Source organism: Lagenorhynchus albirostris, chromosome 13 (genome assembly GCF_949774975.1).
Source record: "Lagenorhynchus albirostris chromosome 13, mLagAlb1.1, whole genome shotgun sequence".
NCBI lineage: Eukaryota > Metazoa > Chordata > Mammalia > Artiodactyla > Delphinidae > Lagenorhynchus > Lagenorhynchus albirostris.
Window position 1 is genome coordinate 6,994,078 of NC_083107.1, and position 21,125 is coordinate 7,015,202.

A 21,125-nucleotide genomic window follows, 5' to 3' on the forward strand; every position below is an offset into this window, starting at 1 on the left:
GAGCATGTGGGTAGCTACACAGGGTGGAGGTGGGGTGCAGAATAGGGACACGAGAGTCTGCTCACCTTGAAGCTGTGGATTCTTGGGGCTTGTGGTCAGTCTTGCTGTTCAGTAGACAGGAAAATGGCAACTAGCCCATGTGCCCCATGGCCTTCTGAAGATGGTATATGGAGGAGAGAGAAAGCTGGACAGTTAATAAAAGGCAGTATTCTATACCCCAATCATTTAACCTCTTCTGTTCTTTCATTTAGGACAAAAGTGAGTGTATTTGCTATAAAAAGACTTGGCATTTTTAAGTCTATTTAAGAAATAAGATACTCTGAAATATGTCCCTTGAGTAGCTAGACATTTGCTTAGGGAGCTTAACACAATAAGGCTGTGTTAAGACAGATGTATGGATTCTTTTTTTTTTTTTTTACCGAAGTATAGTTGATTTGCAATGTTCTGTTTCAGGTGTGATTCACAAAGTGATTCAGTTGTACATACGTATATATATATTCTTTCTCAGAGTCTTTTCCATTACAGGTTATTACAAAATATTGAATATAGTTCCCTGTGCTATACAGTAGGTCCCTGTTGTTTATTTTCTTGATAAATATATAGGAGTGTGTAGCTGCCAATCCCAAGTTCCTGATTTGTCCCTCCCCCTCTTTTCCCCTTTGGTAACCATAAGTTTGTTTTCTATGTCTGTGAGTCTGTTTCTGTTTTGTAATACGTTCATTTGTATCATGTCTTTACATTCGTAATCCTGTCAGTTGGCTAAGGAATGTAGACTCAAAAGTGAGGACCTCCCAGTGCTGGGGGATAGGATGTGCCCTCACTTCCAAGTGACAAGAAAATCAAAAAGAGAGAAGGGCAGACAGATCCTGGCAGTGGCAGGGAAGTTTACAAGATCAGAAGGTAGCTACCCAGACCTGGGAGTAATCAGCTTCAAACACTGTATTTCTCTTCCTGTCTTACCTGTGGTTCAGGAAGTGGGTAAAGGACAGCCGAGTGGAGGGAGGAGGAGCAAAGCAGTGATGAGGGGATGGTTGAGGTTAGGTGGTCAGGAGCAGTGACGGGGGTGGGGACCCGTGGATGCAGTGGTGTGGGATCCATGGCCTAGCAATGACACAGCATCCTTTCCCTGTGAAGAAAATAATCCCAAGCAAACTAAGTGAAGTTTTAGCAGCTACGAAAAGTTTTACCTTTGCTTTTATTTTAAATCACTGCCAGAAATAAGGTACAAATTAAATACGTTTTTAAAAATCAGATCTTCCCTCACTGACTGCTATTATTATGTCAGAGATCTGCTCTGATGAGAAAACTTAAGGACGTTTTTTACAGGATAAAGTACAAGTCATACTTAGGAATCATAATAGTCTCTTTAAATAACTTACAGTTTTAGTAATATATAGTTTGTATTAATTATTACTAGCTTAATTACAGATTACATTTGCACAATACTTCATTCTTTTATCAAAACACTTTCCCAGATACTCTGTCATCTCAGATTCCCAACATCTAAAACACAGAGAGAAATTCTATTTCTCATTTTAGAGAGAATTCTGAAAATCAGCTTGGTATTAATCAGCTGGTTTTTATTGAATGATTAAACACAAGGGAACCATGCTCATATATATGAGCTCTCATTTAATCATTCAGTCCCCATGATTCAACCATGATATAGTTAACACCTACGTTTCCTCTGGTTCAGAGATGATGCCCCAAACTGAGATCTGATTGATTCCGGAGTCTTTGGTTTGAAATCACTACAATTGGCTGAAGATGTGACTTACCTAAGCTCACTGAGCTAGTAAGTGATGGAAGAGGAAATAAAAATAGTCTATTTTCCCTCAATTTTCCCATGTAACCCTAATGGAGAATTTTAATACGATGAATAATCAGTCTTAAAAACTCATTGCACAGTAAATAAAAACAAATATATTTAAATGGTTGCTATAAATAATTCTTATGTTTTGGGAAATTCTAACAGATTTGTTTTAAGCAAGCTGTCTTTACTATTTCTTTGTATATTTAGTAGTACTCATTAGATGGAAAGATCACCTGGAAATACTTAGCTATAATTAAAGTAATGTTAGCAAGCAATTTTGCATGGAAATATAGGCGTTCAGTTCAATTCAACAAGTTAATTTTGGGCAAGGTGTTTTATTTAGTCTACACAAAGATGAGCAGACAGTATCCCTCTTGGAGGAAATGTTCAGTCCTTCTTTAGAGGACTGTTCCTGAAAGAGATTGTTAGGATTCCTAAGCATGATTTTTATTCTGCATTGGGGGAAGGGTATCAGAAGAGGAGGAAATGGTTGAATGCAGATTGAGGTATATACTCATAAAACTACAACACAAAAAGGAATGTAACAGTTACTGTGAAAAAGAAAGGAAAAGAAAGTGCCTTGGAGGAGGATGAGAAGGGAGCTCTCATATCATATTGGAACAGAAGGAGAATCAGCAGAGGCTTCAAGACAGATGTAATATTTGAGATGACCCTTCATGGATGGCTAGAAATCCAAAAGGCATGTGGCGATAGGGCATTCACACACAAAGGGGTTGCTGTAAGTAAAAGCAGAGACGGTAGTTTGTCTTACATGTAGTGTGTGTAGTTTAACCAAAAGGCACAAGGCTGAAAACTAGGACCTTGTTGTAGAAGGTCTCGAATGCAGTAGAGTAAAAAACAAATACCAGACTGGTACTAACATGATAGATTGTGCAAGTATCAGTGGTGGCAGTTAATCTTTTTGAGTTTTGACTTCCTCACCTGCAATATGGAGATGATAATAATTACATTAAGGGTTGGATGTCAATGAGAAACCTTGTGTGGAATTAGTACTCTGAAAACCATAAAACGCAACCAGTGGCATCATCACCATCGTTATTGCTGTGTACATGATGGTATATGAAGATTGTAGAGCAGGGGAGCTTTTTGTTTGGATCTGCACTTAAGGAGAATTAAGTTGGCAGGGATGTGTAGGATTTATTAATAATGGAAGAAAGAGAACCATCAGAAACCATTAATGAGAGGAGATGGATTCAATATGGCAGAGTAGAAGGACGTGTGCTCACTCCCACTTGTGAGAGCACTGGAATCACAACTAACTGCTGAACAATCATCGACAGGAAGACATTGGAACTCACCAAAAGAGATACCCCACATCCAAAGACAAAGGAGAAGCCACAGTGAGATGGTAGGAGGGGCGCAATCACAGTCAAATCAAATCCCATGACTGTTGGGTGGGTGACTCACAAACTGGAGAACAGTTACACCACAGAAGTCAACCCACTGGAGTGAAGGTTCTGAGCCCCACGTCAGGCTTCCCAACCTGGGGGTCCAGCAACGGGAGGAGGAATTCCCAGAGAATCAGACTGAACTCTAGCGGGATTTGATTACAGGACTTTGACAGGACTGTGGGAAACAGAGCCTCCACTCTTGGAGGGCACACACAAAGTAGTGTGCACATCAGATCCCAGAGGAAGGAGCAGTGACCCCATACCTGCAGGTGTTGGACCTACCTGCTAGTGTTGGAGGGACTCCTGCAAAGGTAGCGGGTGGCTGTGGCTCACCACTGGGACAAGGACACTGGGAGCAGAAGTTCTGGGAAGTACTCCTTGGCGTGAGCCCCCCCAGAGTCTGCCATTAGCCCCACCAAAGAGCCTGGAGCTGCCAGTGCTGGGTCACCTCAAGCCAAACAACCAACAGGGAGGGAACCCAGCCCCACCAATCTGCAGACAAGTGGATTAAGTTTTACTGAGCTCTGCCCACCGGAACAACACCCAGCTCTAGGCACCACCAGTCCCTCCCATCAGGAAGCTTGCACAAACCTCTTAGATAGCCTCATCCACCAGAGGGTAGACAGCAGAAACAAGAAGAACTACAGTCCTGCAGCCTGTGGAATGAAAACCACATTCACAGAAAAATAGACAAAATGAAAAGGCAGAGGACTATGTACCGGATGAAGGAACAAGATAAAACCCCAGAAAAACAACTAAATGAAGTGGAGATGGGCAACGTTCCAGAAAAAGAATTTAGAATAATGACAGTGAAGATGATTCAGGACCTTGGAAAAAGAATGGAGGCAAAGATCGAGAAGATGCAAGAAATGTTTAACAGGGACTTCCCTCGTGGTGCAAGGGTTAATAATCCACCTGCCAATGCAGGGGACATGGGTTCGATCTCTGGTCAGGGAAGATCCCACATGCCGTGGAGCAACTAAGCCCGTGCGCCACAACTACTGAGCCTGCACTCTAGAGCCCACAAACCACAACTACTGAGCCTGAATGCCACAACTACTGAAGCCCACATGCCTAGAGCCCGTGCTCCACAACAAGAGAAGCCACCACAATGAGAAGACCGTGCACCGCAGCAAAGAGTATCCCCCGTTCGACACAACTAGAGAAAGCCCGCGCACAGCAACGAAGACCCAATGCAGCCAAAAATAAATAAATAATAAATAAATTTATTTTTAAGAAAAAGAAGTGTTTAACATGTAGAAGAATTAAAGAACAAACACCTAGAAGAATTAGAGAACAAACAAAGAGAGATGAACAATACAATAACTGAAATGAAAAATAAACTAAAAGTAATCAATAGCAAAATAAATGAGGCAGAAGAACGGATAAGCAATCTGGAAGAAGGAATGGTGGAATTCACTGCCGTGGGACAGAATAAAGAAAAAAAGAATGAAAAGAAATGAGGACAGCCTATGAGACCTCTGGGACAACATTAAACTCACCAACATTCTCATATAGGGGTCCCAGAAGGAGAAGAGAGAGAGAAAGGACCCGAGAAAATATTTGAAGAGATTATAGTTGAAAACTTCCCTAAAATGGGAAAGGAAATAGCCACCCAAGTCCAGGAAGCACAGAGAGTCCCAGGCAGGATAAACCCAAAGAGAAACAGACGGACACACATAGTAATCAAACTGACAAAAATTAAAGACAAAGGAAAATTATTAAAAGCAGCAAGGGGAAAATGACAAATAACATACAAGGGAAGTCCCATAAGGTTAACAGCAGAAACTACAAGCCAGAAGGGAGTGGCATGATATATTTAAAGTGATGAAAGGGAAAAACCTACAACCAAGATTACTCTACCCAGTAAGGATCTCATTCAGATTCGACAGAGAAATTAAAAGCCTAACAGACAAGCAAAAGCTAAGAGAATTCAGCACCACCAAACCAGCTCTACAGCAAATGCTAAAGGAACTTCTCTAAGTGGGAAACACAAGAGAAGAAAAGGACCTACAAAAACAAACCCAAAACAATTAAGAAAATGGTCATAGGAACATACATATCGGTAATTACCATAAATATGAATGGATTAACTGCTCCAACCAAAAGACACAGGCTCACTGAGTGGATACAGAAACAAGAACCATATATATGCTGTCTGCAAGACACCCATTTCAGACCTAGGGACACATACAGACTGAAAGTGAGGGGATGGAAAAAGATATTCCATGCCAGTGGAAATCAAAGGAAGCTGGAGAAGCAATACTCATATCAGATAAAATAGACTTTAAAGTAAAGAATGTTACAAGAGACAAGGAAGGACACTACATATGATCAATGGATCAATCCAAGAAGAAGATATAACAATGTTAAACATATCTGCACCCAACATAGGAGCACCTCAGTACATAAGGCAAATGCTATCAGCTATAAAAGAGGAAATTGATGGTAACACAATAATATTGGGGGACTTTAACACCTCACTTACACCAATGGACAGATCATGCAGGCAGAAAATTAATAAGGAAACACAAGCTTTAAATGATACAATAAACCAGATGGATTTAATTGATATTTATAGGACATTCCACCTGAAAACAGCAGATTACACTTTCTTCTCAAGTTCACATGGAACATTCTCCAGGATAGATCATATCTTGGGTCACAAATCAAGCCTCGGTAAATTTAAGAAAATTGAAATCACATCAAGCATCTTTTCCATCCACAGCACTGTAAGATTAAAAATCAGTTACAGAGGAAAAACGTAAAAAACATAAATACATGGAGGCTAAACAATATGTTACTAAATAACCAAGAGACCACTGAAGAAATCAAAGAGGAAATAAAAAAATAACTAGAGAAAAATGACAATGAAAACACGACAATCCAAAACCTATGGGATGCAGCAAAAGCAGTTCTGAGAGCAAAGTTTATAGCAGTGCAATCCTACCTCAAGAAACAAGAGAAATCTCATATAACCATTCTAACCTTACACCTAAAGGAACTAGAGAAAGAAGAACAAACAAAACCCAAAGTTAGTAGAAGGGAAGAAATCGTAAAGATCAGAGCAGAAATAAATGAAATAGAAACAAAGAAAACAATAGCAAAGATCAATAAAACTACAAGCTGGTTCTTTGAGAAGATAAAATTGATAAACCTTTAGCTACACTCATCAAGAAAAAGAGGGAGAGGACTCAAATCAATAAAATTAGAAATGAAAAAGGAGAAGTTACAATGGACACTGCCGAAATATAAAGCATCCTAAGAGACTGCTACAAGCAACTCTATGCCAATAAAATGGACAACCTGGAAGAAACTGACAAATTCTTAGAAAGTTATAACCTTCCAAGACTGACCCAGGAAGAAATAGAAAATATGAACAGACCAATCACAAGTAATGAAGTTGAAACAGTGATTAAAAATCTTCCAACAAACAAAAGTCCAGGACCAGATGGCTTCACAGGTGAATTCTATCAAACATTTAGAGAAGAGCTAACACCCATCCTTCTCAAACTCTTCCAAAAAACTGCAGAGGAAGGAGCACTCCCAAACTCATTCTATGAGACCACCATCACCCTGATACCAAACCAGACAATGATACTACAAAAAAAGCAAATTACAGACCAATATCACTGATGAATATAGATGCAAAAATCCTCAAGAAAATACTAGCAGACAGAATCCAACAACACATTAAAAGGATCACACACCATGACCAACTGGGATTTATCCCAGGGATGCAAGGATTCTTCAGTATATGCAAATCAATCAATGTGACACACCATATTAACAAATTGAAGAATAAAAACAATGTGGTCATCTCAGTAGACGCAGAAAAAGATTTTGACAAAATTCAACACCAATTTATGATAAAAAACTCTCCAGAAAGTAAGCATAGAGGGAACCTACCTCCACATAATAAAAGCCATATATGACAAACCCACAGCAAACATCATTCTCAATGGTGGAAAACTGAAAGCACTTCCTCTCAGATCAGGAAGAAGATAAGGATGTCCACTCTCACCACTACTATTCAACATAGTTTGGAAGTCCTAGCCACAGCAATCAGAGAAGAAAAAGAAATAAAAGGAATACAAATTGGAAAAGAAGAAGTGAAACTGTCACTGTTTGCAGATGGCATGGTACTATACATTGATAATCCTAAAGATGCCACCAGAAAACTACTAGAGCTAATCAATGAATTTGGTAAAGTTGCAGGAAACAAAATTAATACACAGAAATCTCTTGCATTCCTATACACTAACAACGAAAGATCAGAAAGAGAAATTAAGAAAACAGTCCCATTCCCCATTGCAACAAAAGGAATAAAATACTTAGGAATAACCCTACCTAAGGAGGTAAAAGACCTGTACTCAGAAAACTATACAACACTGATTAGAGAAATCAAAGAGCTGGAGAGATATACCATGTTCTTGGATTGGAAGAATGAATATTGTTAAAATGACTGTACTGCCCAAAGCAATCTACAGATTCAGTGTAATCACTATCAAATTACCAATGACATTTTTTACAGAACTAGAACAAAAGATCTTAAAATTTGTATGGAGATACAGAGGACCCCGAATAGCCAAAGCAGTCTTGAGGGAAAAAAATGGAGCTGGGGGAATCAGACTCCCTGACTTCAGACTATACTACAAAGCTACAGTAATCAAGACAGTATGGTACTGGCACAAAAACGGAAATATAGATCGATGGAACAGGATAGAAAGCCCAGAGATAAACCCACCCACCTATGGTCAAGTAATCTATGACAAAGGAGGCAAGGATACACAATGGAGAGAAGACAGTCTCTTCAATAAGTGGTGCTGGGAAAACTGGACAGGTACATGTAAAAGAATGAAACTAGAACACTCCCTAACACCATACACGAAAATAAACTCAAAATGGATTAAAGACCTAAATGTAAGACCGAACACTATAAAACTCTTAGAGGAAAACATAGGAAGAACACTCTTTGACATAAATCACAGCAAGATCTTTTTTGACCCACCTCCTAGAGTAATGGAAATAAAAACAAAAATAAACAAATGGGACCTAATGAAACTTAAAAGCTTTTGCACAGCAAAGGAAACTATAAACAAGACGAAAAGACAACCCTCAGAATGGGAGAAAATGTTTACAAATGAATCAACAAAGGGTTAATCTCCAAAATATGTAAACAGCTTATGCAGCTCAGTATTACAAAAACAACCAATCAATAAATGGGCCTACGACCTAAAGAGACATTTCTCCAAAGGAGACATACAGATGGCCAAGAGGCACATGAAAAGCTGCTCAGCATCACTTATTAATAGAGAAATGCAAATCAAAACTACAGTGAAGTATCACCTCACACTGGCTAGAATGGGCATCATAAGAAAATCTAGAAACAACAAATGCTAGAGTGGGTGTGGGGAAGAGGGAATCCTCTTGCACTGCTGGTGGGAATGTAAATTGATACAGCCACTATGGAGAACAGTATGGAGTTTCCTTAAAAAACAAAAACTAAAATTACAATATGACCCAGCAATCCCATTGCTGGGCACATGCCCAGAGAAAACCATAATTCAAAAAGACACATCCACCCCAATGTTCATTGCAGCACTGTTTACAATAACCAGGTCATAGAAGCAACCCAAATGGCCATTGACAGATGAATGGTTAAAGAAGTGGTACATATATACAATGCAGTATTACTCAACCATAAAAAGGAACGAAATTGGGTCATTTGTAGAGGCGCGGATGGACCTAGGGACTGTCATATAGAGTGAAATAAGAAAGAGAGAAACAAATATTGTATATTAACACATATATGTGGAATCTAGAAAAATGGTACAGATGTGAACTGGTTTGCAAGGCAGAAATAGACACACAGATGTAGAGAACAAACGTATGAACACCAAGGGGGGAAAATGATGGTGAGGTGTGGTGAGAAGAATTGGGAAAGTGGGATTGACATATATATACACTAATATGTATAAAATAGGTAACTAATAAGAACCTGCTGTTTAAAACAATAAATAAAAAAAATAAAATTTAAAAAATAAAGAAAAGAAGCCATTAATGTCCTCTGGTTAAAAATAATGAAGGTGTGGTTAGGGTGGTAGTTCAGGTAACCAGAAAGCAAGGTAGAGACATTGCAGAGATACTAATTCAAAAACGTACTGAGCACCACCTGTCTTCCTGGACACAAATTCAGCAGGGCTGCTTAGCATCCTCTTCAAAAGAGACAACAAGGGTCAGATACAGGACAGAACAGGCAGGTACTTGGGGAGCAGAGGAGCGAGGGTCATAAAGGGACACTGGATCTTCCTTTGCTTTCCACTGGAGAAACCTTGGTAACATCAGGATGGAGAAGGGACACCTCGAGTGTCTAGGAGTTTGACCACCCAATGGCACATGTGTCACAGTAGGTGAGAGGTGATATAGGGTCAGTAAATCTTTCCCCGGTGGGTTTGAACACGCTCACTGTCCTTGTTCTCCGTGTGGGTCCACGCTCTCTCTGGTGCTGGGGCGAGAGAGTTACCCAAGAAAAGAAGGCACAAGAGCAGCCTCAAGAAACTCTCCCTTCAGACACCTGACAGATTCCCTTTTCAACCTCCCGCCCCACAACCCAGGGAAGTGAGAAATTGTCTTTACCTAAAGAAAGAATTTCTTAATTTTCTCAAAGTGGATCAACTCCTGCCTCTGTACTTGCTTAGATTTGGAAGTGGAAGGAGTCAAGAAATAGGGTTGAGACCTGATTTGTAAATTCCAAGTCACTTTCCTGGAAATCAGAAATGGATTCGATTTAATTCCACACTCATTTAGTGAATGCAAATATCTTCCAGGAGAAGGAACTGGAGAAAAATACTGGATGTTAATGCAACAAACCTCTCCCCACCTTGCTCTCTCTCACAGTTTAGTGAGAGTGTATGTCAAAAAGTATATGAAATATTACATGCTGAGCCTAAGTTGTGTTCTTAATACTGTTATAAAAATCACAGCACTCTCTCTTTATTTCATATGTGTAATTGGTTTTTTCACTTCTCCATGAATGACATTTTTATGAAGACCAAAATGATGTGTGGGACCTACTGGAAACTTACACTGATAGGAGTTTCTAATAAAATAAATAGCCCCGCTAATAATGATCCCTAATGTAAAAGTACTTTGTTCATTACTTCAGAAACTTCCTGTAAATTTTGTGGGAAGCAGCTCCCTTTGTATGGCATTTTACATAGAACTTTTACTACTGGGTTGTCCCTTTACTTAGGAGCTTAAATGAAATGGAAATAGGACAGGCTTGTAGATCTTTTTAAGGTATAAAGGGTTGATGGCAATAGCCACTGAACCAAGAATTGGTAAGATTAGGGAAAGAAATTATAAAAGTGGGCTTTAAATCCTTTTTTAAAAAAATCCCTTTCATTTCTATTCATCTCTTGTTCATTCCTTATCCCGTCTATGCTTATTAAGGCAGACTTGTGAAACTACTTTGTATGCTACTGAGTTTAAATACTCTCTGTATTACAATGTTGTTTGTTTTTCCCTCCCTTTAGGAGATGACCTGGCTTCCACCACTTTCAGCTATTCCAGCGCCTGGAAAAGTGGAACCGAGCAAATTTCCATTTCCAAATAAGGTGAGATCCTGCGTTGCCCAGGTTGAATAGGCTTTTTACTCACACAGAGATTTTTAGTGGACAGTGGGTTTCCCTTGATTGTCTTTTCCTCTGTAAATATTCCTGCTCCAGGCACACGGATCTGATTTTCAACAGTTTGCAAGCATAGGTCTGTTCTTTCCAAGGGAAGAAATCAAACTTGCAGTCCTACCTACCTCCACTTCCATACTTCCTGCAAAATATGATGAATATTAAAATTATCATGTTATCTAAAAACACCTGTGAAGTTGAAATGCATCTTACGATCATTTTATACATCCAGTGTGATTGTATGTCTTGTTTTTTCCTGAAAAGCTATTATTAAATTAATGATGTATTTTAAAATCAGTGTCTTAGAATTGAGGACATGAAGTATATAATTTCTCGGTTATCTTTTATAAAACTGAAAATATTTTCTAGGACTTAAAAAAAATGATTTCCATATTTTCTAAGAACCAGCATACACAGAATATCAGCTACAAAATATATTTAAATTATACGTGAGTCTAATAAGTTTTGATTTTTATTAACCATCCAACACGTAATTACATATTCATTACAAAGGTGAAATTATGCACATAGAAGCAGCAAAATATGAAAGTTTCTCATGCCCTTGTCCAGATTTTCCTTCCCTACCCACAGATGACTATCAAGAGTCTGGTGTGTACCATTTCAGTCATTTTCCCTGTGTGTGTTACATACACATATGTGCATATGCAGTTTTTTAAAAATCCTAAATGGTACTAAAAGTACTTTTTCTAAGAGTAGACTTTTTTCCAGATACACACAGTACATAAATATCATTGCTAAATATTAACATCACAACGTTCTAAAGTAAATTATTGAAATAATAGTTCATTATTATCACAATGGTAAATTCCATTCTAAGTGTCGGTTTTTATTTCCCTTAACAAGGCGTATTTAGAGATCTTCCCAAGTGAATACGTAGAGATTTTCTTACTTTTTCTTAACAGCAGCAAAATATCTCATAGTGTGAATTTGCTGTAATTTATTTGCTCAAGCTCCTTTAATGGACATTGAGACTGTTAATGGTTTGCTGTTAACAGAAACACTATTACAACACACAGTTTTTGTAAGTGCCTCTGTGTGTGCCTCTTATTCAGTGTCTCTTGTCCAGACACCTAGAACAGGAGCTGGGGTGCTGGAGGCATCAGAAGCCTTATTTACCCTTGACTATGTTTCAAGAGTATTTTTTTATGAATCTTTGCCAGTGTTTAATATTATCTGGTTTTTTATCATCGTGTCTGTAGTATGGATGAAAAACTGTTATTTTGTTAATTTGCACTTCTCCAGTAATTTCTGAGTTTGAGCATTGACTGTTTTTCCTTTGCAGATTGCCCATTCATGTCCATTGCCACTTTAAAAAAATGATTCGTAGGAACTCCTTATATCTTACTCATTTGCCTGTTCTATATGATGCAACTATTTTCTTGCAACCTTACTTATGTACCTTTTATACTAGCAAAGTGTTTAATTTTCATGTCAGAGAAAAAAGATCTTTCCCGGCCCAACATTCTAACAACGTTCTCTATTTTATTGTAATTCTTTTATAATTTTTGTTTTTAGGTTTAAAACTTTTGTTTGCATTGGTGTGTCATAGGATTCTAGCCTTATTCTTTTCATTGGTTGAGTAGATGATGGCAACACTATCAACAAATTAGCCCATCTTCCCCCCACTGGTTTGAAATACCACCTACGTCAACACCTGAAAGTCTCATAAATACACAGTTTTGTTTCAGGACTGTCTATTCTGTTCTTTTGATATATTCATCTCATTCTTTCCCAATAACTCATTGTTTAAGTCAGAGGTCAAATAACTTTTTATTTAAAGGATCAGATAGTAAATGGTTTAGGCTTTGCAGACAATATCTGAATGAATGAATGTGACTATGTTCAAATAAAACTTTATTTACAGAAACACAATTAGTAAAGAAGTTTTACAACTTAATAATAGAAAGAGAACTCGTTTTAAGAATAGGCAAAGGGGCTTCCCTGGTGGCACAGTGGTTGAGAGTCCGCCTGCCGATGCAGGGGACACGGGTTCGTGCCCCGGTCCAGGAAGATCCCACATGCCGCGGAGCGGCTGGGCCCGTGAGCCATGGCCGCTGAGCCTGCGCGTCCGGAGCCTGTGCTCCACAACGGGAGAGGCCACAGCAGTGAGAGGCCCGCGTACCATAAAAAAAAAAAAAAAAAAAAGAATAGGCAAAGGATTTAAATAGACATTTCTCCAAAGGTGATCTACAGATAACTAATAAACATATGAAAAGACACTATTGCTATCATTTAGGAAATGCAGATCAGAACTACCATGAGATACTCCTTCACACCTACTTAAAGGGCTAAAATCAAAGACAGACAATACTCAGTGTTCACACGAGTGTGGAGAAATTGGAACCCTGATGTCAGTTGCTGGTGGGATCTTAAATGGTGCAGCCTCTTTGAAAAAGTTTCAACATTTCCTCAAAGGTTAAACATTGCATTATTGTATGACCCAGCAATTCCACTCCTAGGTATATCCCCAAGAGAATTGAAAACACACGTCTGCAAAAAAATCTTTTACACGCATGTTCACAGCAGCATTGTTCATAACAGCCAAAAAGTGGAAGCAATACAAATGTGCATCGACTGATGAATAGATAAACAAAAGTGATATATCTTTATAATGAAATATTATGCCCCATAAAAAGGAATGAAGCATTGATACACGATTCAACATGGATGAACCTTGAAAATATGCTGAGCAAAGGTGAAAGACCTTTCAACTTTGTCACACCTTGTCACAAATGACAAGACCTTTCACCTTTGTCACACCTTGTCACAAATGACAACATGTCCAGAAGAGGCAAATGCAGAGAGACAGAAAATAGATTAGTGGTCGCTTACAGCTTAGGGGTAGGGAGAGAGGGTTGAGTGACAGCTAAAGGATGAAAGCTTTCTTTTTGAAGTGTTGAAGATGTCCCAAAGTCCCTTAATAAGAATGATTCCAATGTGTTATTGTTAAATATAATAATTTCTTATTCTGTGTCCAGCTGAGGGTACTTCCTTCTATTTTTCTAGCTTTCTGAATATTTTAAAGGTTTGAATTTTCTTTCCATTTGAAAAAATTAAGGTATAATTTACAAACAGGCACTTCCCTGGTGGCACAGTGGTTAAGAATCCACGTGCCAATGCAGGGGACATGGGTTCGAGCCCTGGTCCAGGAAGATCCCACATGCCTCGGAGCAACTAAGCCCGTGCGCCACAACTACTGAGCCTGTGCTCTGGAGCCCACGAGCCACAACTGCCAAAGCCCGCATGCCTAGAGCCCGTGCTGAACAATAAGAGAAGCCGCCGCAATGAGAAGCCTGCACACCGCAATGAAGAGTAGCCCCCACTCGCCGCAACTAGAGAAAGCCTGCACGCAGCAATCAAGACCCATTGCGGCAAAAAAAAAAAAAAAAAAAAAAAAATAGGTGACTTTACAGAGTGTGGGGACATTACATGATTTTAATAATGCTTTTCTTTCAAAAAGTTCACAATAAGTGCTGCTAATGTATCTTGTATCGGACTTCCCTGGCATTCCAGTGGCTGAGGCTCCGTGCTCCCAATGCAGGGGGCCCAGGTTTGATCCCTAGTCGGGGAACTAGATCCCACATGCTGCAACTAAGAGTTCACAGGCCGCAACTAAAAGATCCCACAACTAAGACCTGGCACAGACAAATAAATAAATAAATATTTTTAAAAAATTTTATCTTGTATCAATGAAATAAGACTTCATTAGTGTCATTTCTCCTCTGACGAATCACCATAAACTTAGTGACTCACGACAACATAAATTTATTGTCTTACAACTCTGGAAGACAGAAGTCTGAAATCAGTTTCACGGAGCTAAAATTGAGGTGTGGTCAGGGCTACGTTTCTTCTGAATGTTTTAGGGAAGAGTTTGTTCTCTTGTCTTTCTCGGCTTCTAGAGGCTGCCCTGCTTCCTTAGCTTGTGGCCCTCATCATGCTGACCTCTGACCTCCTTGTCACATCTTCTCTGACTCTCCTGCCTCCTCCTTTTCCTTATAAGAAACTTTGTGATGATACTGGGCCCACCTGGATAATCCAGGATAATCTCCCATCTCAGAATAGTTAACTGAATCACATCTGCAAAGTCCCTTTTGCCATGAGAGGTAACATATTCACAGGGCCTGGGAATTAAGATACAGACATCTTTGGAGGAGTCCTGACTGTGCCTACTTCAAAGACATCACGAGTTCTCACCCATAGTGCACTTCTTTTAACCTGTGTCTCAACTATTTAGTATTCTGACAGCTGGAGGCTTGCAATTCATTAATTAGCCTACGAATGTTTGAGATGATCACAGTTGCTAGTATGTAGGAGCTAGAATTGTTTATGGAATTTGCAGGGCAGAATCTCCAAAATGACTAATAAATGATGAAATTAAGCCCTTATTGAGATGAAAGGGGCAGTTTGACCTCACAAGTAAAGTCGATTTAAATGTGCTTTCTGAGCTACCAGTACCACTAAATTAATTAGCTACATACTTCCAAGAATTTTCCCAATTTGTCCGGGTATTGAAGGACATAATATATAATAAAGTCAATTGATACTGAACTTGGATGTTTTTTTCTATTCTCTGGAGGCTTAATTGGGAGTCACAATTCCCTAGACAAACACTATCAGATGTGCCTGCCTCATTCTTCAAATCTCAGAAGTTATTGACTTTGGTAAAGAAAAGAATGCATGCCATTATGAGGTATTTCAACCAAGAAAAAGAAATGAATTTGCTTTGTCCTTTTCCCTCGATTTCTGTAGCGGTCTCCTAAGTTCTGAAATGCAAATAGCTAAAATCGTAGAACTTTTTCCATACTCAGAAGGCATCTGTGCGGATCTAATGGCATTTCACAAGCATTTCATGTGGCAATGAATGCCAGATCTAATGGGATCAGACCTGGTTTGAAACTATTCTTGCTGATCAGTTTCTAAAGCATTAGGCAGAAAAGTTCTAGCATGATTACAGAAATGAGAATCCTATTGCCATCCTCTTTCTACAGTACAAGGAGAATGAAAGCCAGCAGGTGTGAAGGAAAGTGCTTTGAAGTTGGGAAGTTTATGATATGTCTCCCTCTTTGGGTTCCTAGCATGCTTCAGAAACAACCACAAAATGCTTGGGCTAAAACTTTATGTTTACTTCATTACCTCAAAGTAAACATTTACATTACCATTTACATTATTTCAATTGTTTTGAGCTTTAGAGAAAAGAAAGTGATTGGTAGGGAAGAAGTAAGACCAAACCACATCAACTGGTGCTTTTTCCTAGAGTAATTAGCTTTACGTGGAGGTCTGAAAATCAAAGAAGATATATTTCCATTTCTTGCCTTTTGTAATTCTAATGATGTATTGACAGACAAGCAAGAGGAGATAAGGGTACAGCAGTCCTCAGATGGTTCCAAAAAGCCATTTTTAAGGAGTGTTCTCACAGGACAAAGACTGCCCTCCATCAGCAACATGGCTTAAGAACAACTATATTTTATCGGTTTAAGGTGCATATTTTTTTCACATTTTAAGATCCCCAAAATCAGGGTTTGTTTTACAGCTGATGGCATTTTACAGTTAATTGGCAGCCATTCTCTTCCATAGTAATACATGAAGCAATGCAGCCTTATACAGTTTGGTTACGTGTGATGAAATACGGTACTTATTATCGTGCTTCCTTGAATGGCTTTCTCGGCTGCCAGTGCACTTGGTTATTTCTGCCTTCAGTACAGTGATTTGTAAAACTTTACTTCCCAGCTAAATACCACCTCTGAAGAAGTTTTGGGATTCCTGTGTACGCAACAATAGTTTAGGTGTTGGGAATGCAGGATTTAAAAAAGGAGAACAAGTTTCCAACTGCAGATATTCTTCTAAGTAACTAAGAAGTGGTTCTCCCCTTTGTGCACGTGACCGTCAGAATGACACACACTTGCTGAGTGAATGTGGGAAATTAAAAGCAGTAGAGTAGGGCTTCCCTGGTGGCGCAGTGGTTGGAGTCCGCCTGCCGATGCAGGGGACACGGGTTCGTGCCCCGGCCCGGGAAGATCCCACATGCCGCAGAGCGGCTGGGCCCGTGAGCCATGGCCGCTGAGCCTGCGCCTCCGGAGCCTGTGCTCCGCAACGGGAGAGGCCACAGCAGTGAGAGGCCCGTGTACGGCAAAAAAACAAAACAAACCAAAAAAAAACACTAAAAGCAGTAGAGTAATCTCAGCAATGCCCTGTTAGGAATTACAGGCAACTTTTTCTTATACTTTCCTATTTTTCTGAATTATTTTTTAATAAATAAATGTTACTTTTTGTTGTTTAAATAGCGAATACTTAATAGGATGGAGCCATCCTTGGGTCAAGACCATTAATAATAGTAGCGTTCTTTTTGTATGCTTTAAGATGTACAGTTTATGTTATATCATGTATACCTTGATAAAACTTTTTTTTTAAGGAGTCATAGTTGAAAATACAATTCCTGTAATGGAAATTTGACACAGTATAGTGTAAACATAAAGAAAGCAAGTAGGTCCTTCTGAGATTCAGGAATATTTCAAAGAACAGGTAACCCTTGAGCTTTTTTGTTCTGAGCCTGGAAGGAAGAATGAAGTTCGCCAGGCAGAAAACAGAAAATGGCAGGACATGCATCCCAAAGCTGAGGACAGGCTCTCGAGGCTTGAAGCACTCCCACACAGCAGTGGTGAAATGCCTTTCAGCCCTGGGTTCTCGTAACTTGCATACACATCACCTCCTCTGCTGACTCACTGGGCTCCCAGGCCCGGAAGGCAAGGGCTTTGTGCCCTCACTTCTGTAACCCTTGAGGATCCAGCAGAGAACCTAGCAGGCCTCCTTGAATGCTCCCAGAGGAGGCTGAAATGACAGCGCGCAGATGTGTTGAGCCATGCCCCAGGCATCTACTCAGGGACGATGTTCACAAAGGGAGAGAAGGCCTTTGAGACAGAAGCTGTAGGTGTAAGGGTGCCTATCTGGATGGGGCAGCAGAAGACACAGAAGCAGAAAGGGCTTCAGTGCCTGGGGCTTGTTGCCCTCTGCTCTGAACCCAGCCTGGCTCTGTGAAGGATGAAGGATCTGCACACTCTGTGGGGCCCCCAGGGTTTTGCAGCCAGCTGGGCAGGGCAGTAGTCCTTCATGGACCCTGTCTCCATTCATTCATTCTTTTATAACTCTCCTGTATATTTCATATTAAATGGGACTTCTGCAAGGAAAGAGGATGTGAATTCCCAAGACAAAATTTAGCATTTCACTTTAATGGAAATAAAATCAGGTTCAATCACTGTTTACCTGATCAATAACTGAACTCAAATACCACATAGTACTGGCTTTCTGCCATTTCAGATAAGTGGAAATCTGTAATAATCTTTCTACCCACCAATGCGAGATTGACAGCAGTTGTTCAGTGGAGTGTCCCTGATGGGATGGTTGCCAGCCTCGTCTGCAGAAAGGTGGTGAGAGTGAAGGTACATTCAAAGGGAAGTGGGTTAGATTAAAAGTCAATAATATAGGACACTTCGCTGGTGGTGCAGGGGTTAAGAATCCGCCTGCCAGTGCAGGGGACACGGGTTCAATCCCTGGTTTGGGAAGATCCCACGTGCCGCGGAGCAACTAAGCCTGTGCACCACAACTACTGAGCCTGCGCTCTAGATCCCGCAAGCCACAAATACTGAAGCCCACGTGCCACAACTACTGAGCTCATGTGCCACAAGTACTGAAGCCCACGTGCCACAACTACTGAAGCCCACATGTCTAGAGCCCGTGCTCCGCAGCAAGAGAAGCCACTGCAATGAGAAACCCACGCACCGCAACAAAGAGTCGCCCCTGCTCGCCTCAACTAGAGAAAGCCTGTGTGCAGCAACGAAGACCCAATGCAACCAAAAATAGATTGATTAATTTCTAAAAAAAGGGTTGAAAAGAAGGACTCAAACAAGTACATGTGCATGTGTGTGTGCTTACCAGGTACTGAGGAGAGGGGGAAATGGGGAAACACTGCCGAAAGGGTAAGGAATTTTACTTTGGAATGATAGAAATATTTTGCAACTAGATAGGGGTGGTGGTTTAGTACATTGTGACTGTATGAAATGCCACTGAATTGTTCAGTTCAAAGTGGTTAATTTTATGTTATGTGAATTTCACCTCAATAAATAAAACAAAAAGTCTGTAATACAACATTCAAGTGATTGTGAGCTCTGTTACCAGAGCTGCTTAACAAACACGTAAATGTTTCTCATTACGGTAGCTGGTAGAGATTATGATCCGTGATTAGGTCCTGAATGACCAGTAATATATCTCATATTCAAGTTACATTTTGAAAGTCAAAATAAGAAAATGAATTGATATTTCTTGTTTTTCTTTTTTCTTTCTTTTTTTTTTTTTTTAGGACTCTCAGCTCACTTCCTCGGGACACAGTAATCCAAGTAAGAAAAGTTTCTCTCTATAGCTTCATATGTGGGCGTTGGAGGGGGTGGAACAGGTGAGGAGGTTTAAAAGAATTTCACTAAAAGACAAAATCCAGTGGGGAAAGGAGGGCCATTTGTCCAAGTGCTACCCAAAATGGATAAGATGCATGGTGACTGTGAATGCTCCTCTGTCTTTTTATTCAAGGGAGGGAGGGCCAAAACATAAAATGGTGAATTTCAAACCAACCCGAGGAGGAAGGAACGCCATCCTTTCTTATAGTTGGCCTCTGGTATGTGTGAGGGGAAAAATTTTTAAAGGCAGCTAATGAGTTACCTAAATTGAGAGAAAATAGGTGGGTAAAGAGATCAGAAGACCTCATGATAAATGTCCTTAGAATCCATGAAGAAACCATGCCCTCTTCCAGGGAGAAACAGCCTAAAGGGTCCAGGAAGGAATTTCATTACTGGACCCAGTGTCTAATAAAACATGTGGACTTCATCATCAAAGAGAGAATATCATTCCGTGAAGTATTGTTTTAATTCTCTTCTTTGGCACTGTTAATTGGTATTAATGTTTTCTTGAGCATTAAATATGCATAGGCTACCCCATTCATGTCGTGAAAGCACACCCACGAAGACTGGGCTCTGTTAGTCTCCTGATCGGCCAGTCGGCTGAGAGCATCCCTTGCAAATTTCAAAGCTATGTTTAAACATGAAAATCACTCTGAGCCAGTAGATGTGTCTTAGGAACTGAGGCTCACCTACTGAGCATCTGTGAGGGCCGGAGGATTATGGAGAAAAGACATCCAGACAAATGCATTGGGAAGCCCCAGACTTTTTTTTTTTTTTTTTAACATCTTTATTGGAGTATAATTGCTTTACAATGGTATGTTAGCTTCAGCTTCACAACAAAATGAATCAGTTATATACATACATATATTCCCATATCTCTTCCCGCTTGCGTCTCCCTCCCTCCCACCCTCCCTATCCCACCCCTCCAGGCGGTCACAAAGCACCGAGCTGATCTCCCTGTGCTATGCGGCTGCTTCCCACTAGCTATTTACCTTACGTTTGGTAGTGTATATATGTCCATGCCTCTTTATCGCTTTGTCACCGTTTACCCTTCCCCCTCCCCATAACCTCAAGTCCATTCTCTAGTAAGTCTGTGTTTTTATTCCTGTTTCACCCCTAGGTTTTTCATGACATTTTTTTTTTTAAATTCCATATATATGTGTTAGCATACGGTATTTGTCTCTCTCTTTCTGACTTACTTCACTCTGTATGACAGACTCTAGGTCTATCCACCTCATTACAAATAGCTCAATTTCATCTCTTTTTATGGCTGAGTAATATTCCATTGTATATATGTGCCACATCTTCTTTATCCATTCATCCGATGATGGACACTTAGGTTGTTTCCATCTCCGGGCTATTGTAAATAGAGCTGCAATGAACATTTTGGTACCTGACTCTTTTTGAATTATGGTTTTCTCAGGGTATATGCCCAGTAGTGGGATTGCTGGGTCATATGGTAGTTCTATTTGTAGCTTTTTAAGGAACCTCCATACTCTTCTCCACAGTGGCTGTATCAATTTACATTCCCACCAACAGTGTAAGAGGGTTCCCTTTTCTCCACACCCTCTCCAGCATTTATTGTTTCTAGATTTTTTGATGATGGCCATTCTGACTGGTGTGAGATGATATCTCATTGTAGTTTTGATTTGCATTTCTCTCATGATTAGTGATGTTGAGCATTCTTTCATGTGTTTGTTGGCACTCTGTATATCTTCTTTGGAGAAATGTCTATTTAGGTCTTCTGCCC

General features: G+C 39.9%; 1 protein-coding gene across 1 annotated transcript in view; it reads left to right on the forward strand.

Moving 5' to 3' along the window:
* The window catches only part of AFF3 (ALF transcription elongation factor 3), a 478,605-nt gene that overhangs the window by 263,626 nt on the left and 193,854 nt on the right, over positions 1-21,125 (forward strand). Inside the window, exons 8-9 of the mRNA XM_060170002.1 lie at positions 10,764-10,844; positions 19,285-19,321. Of these exons, the coding sequence (XP_060025985.1) occupies positions 10,764-10,844; positions 19,285-19,321 (118 nt within the window). The remainder of the gene's footprint in view (positions 1-10,763; positions 10,845-19,284; positions 19,322-21,125) is intronic.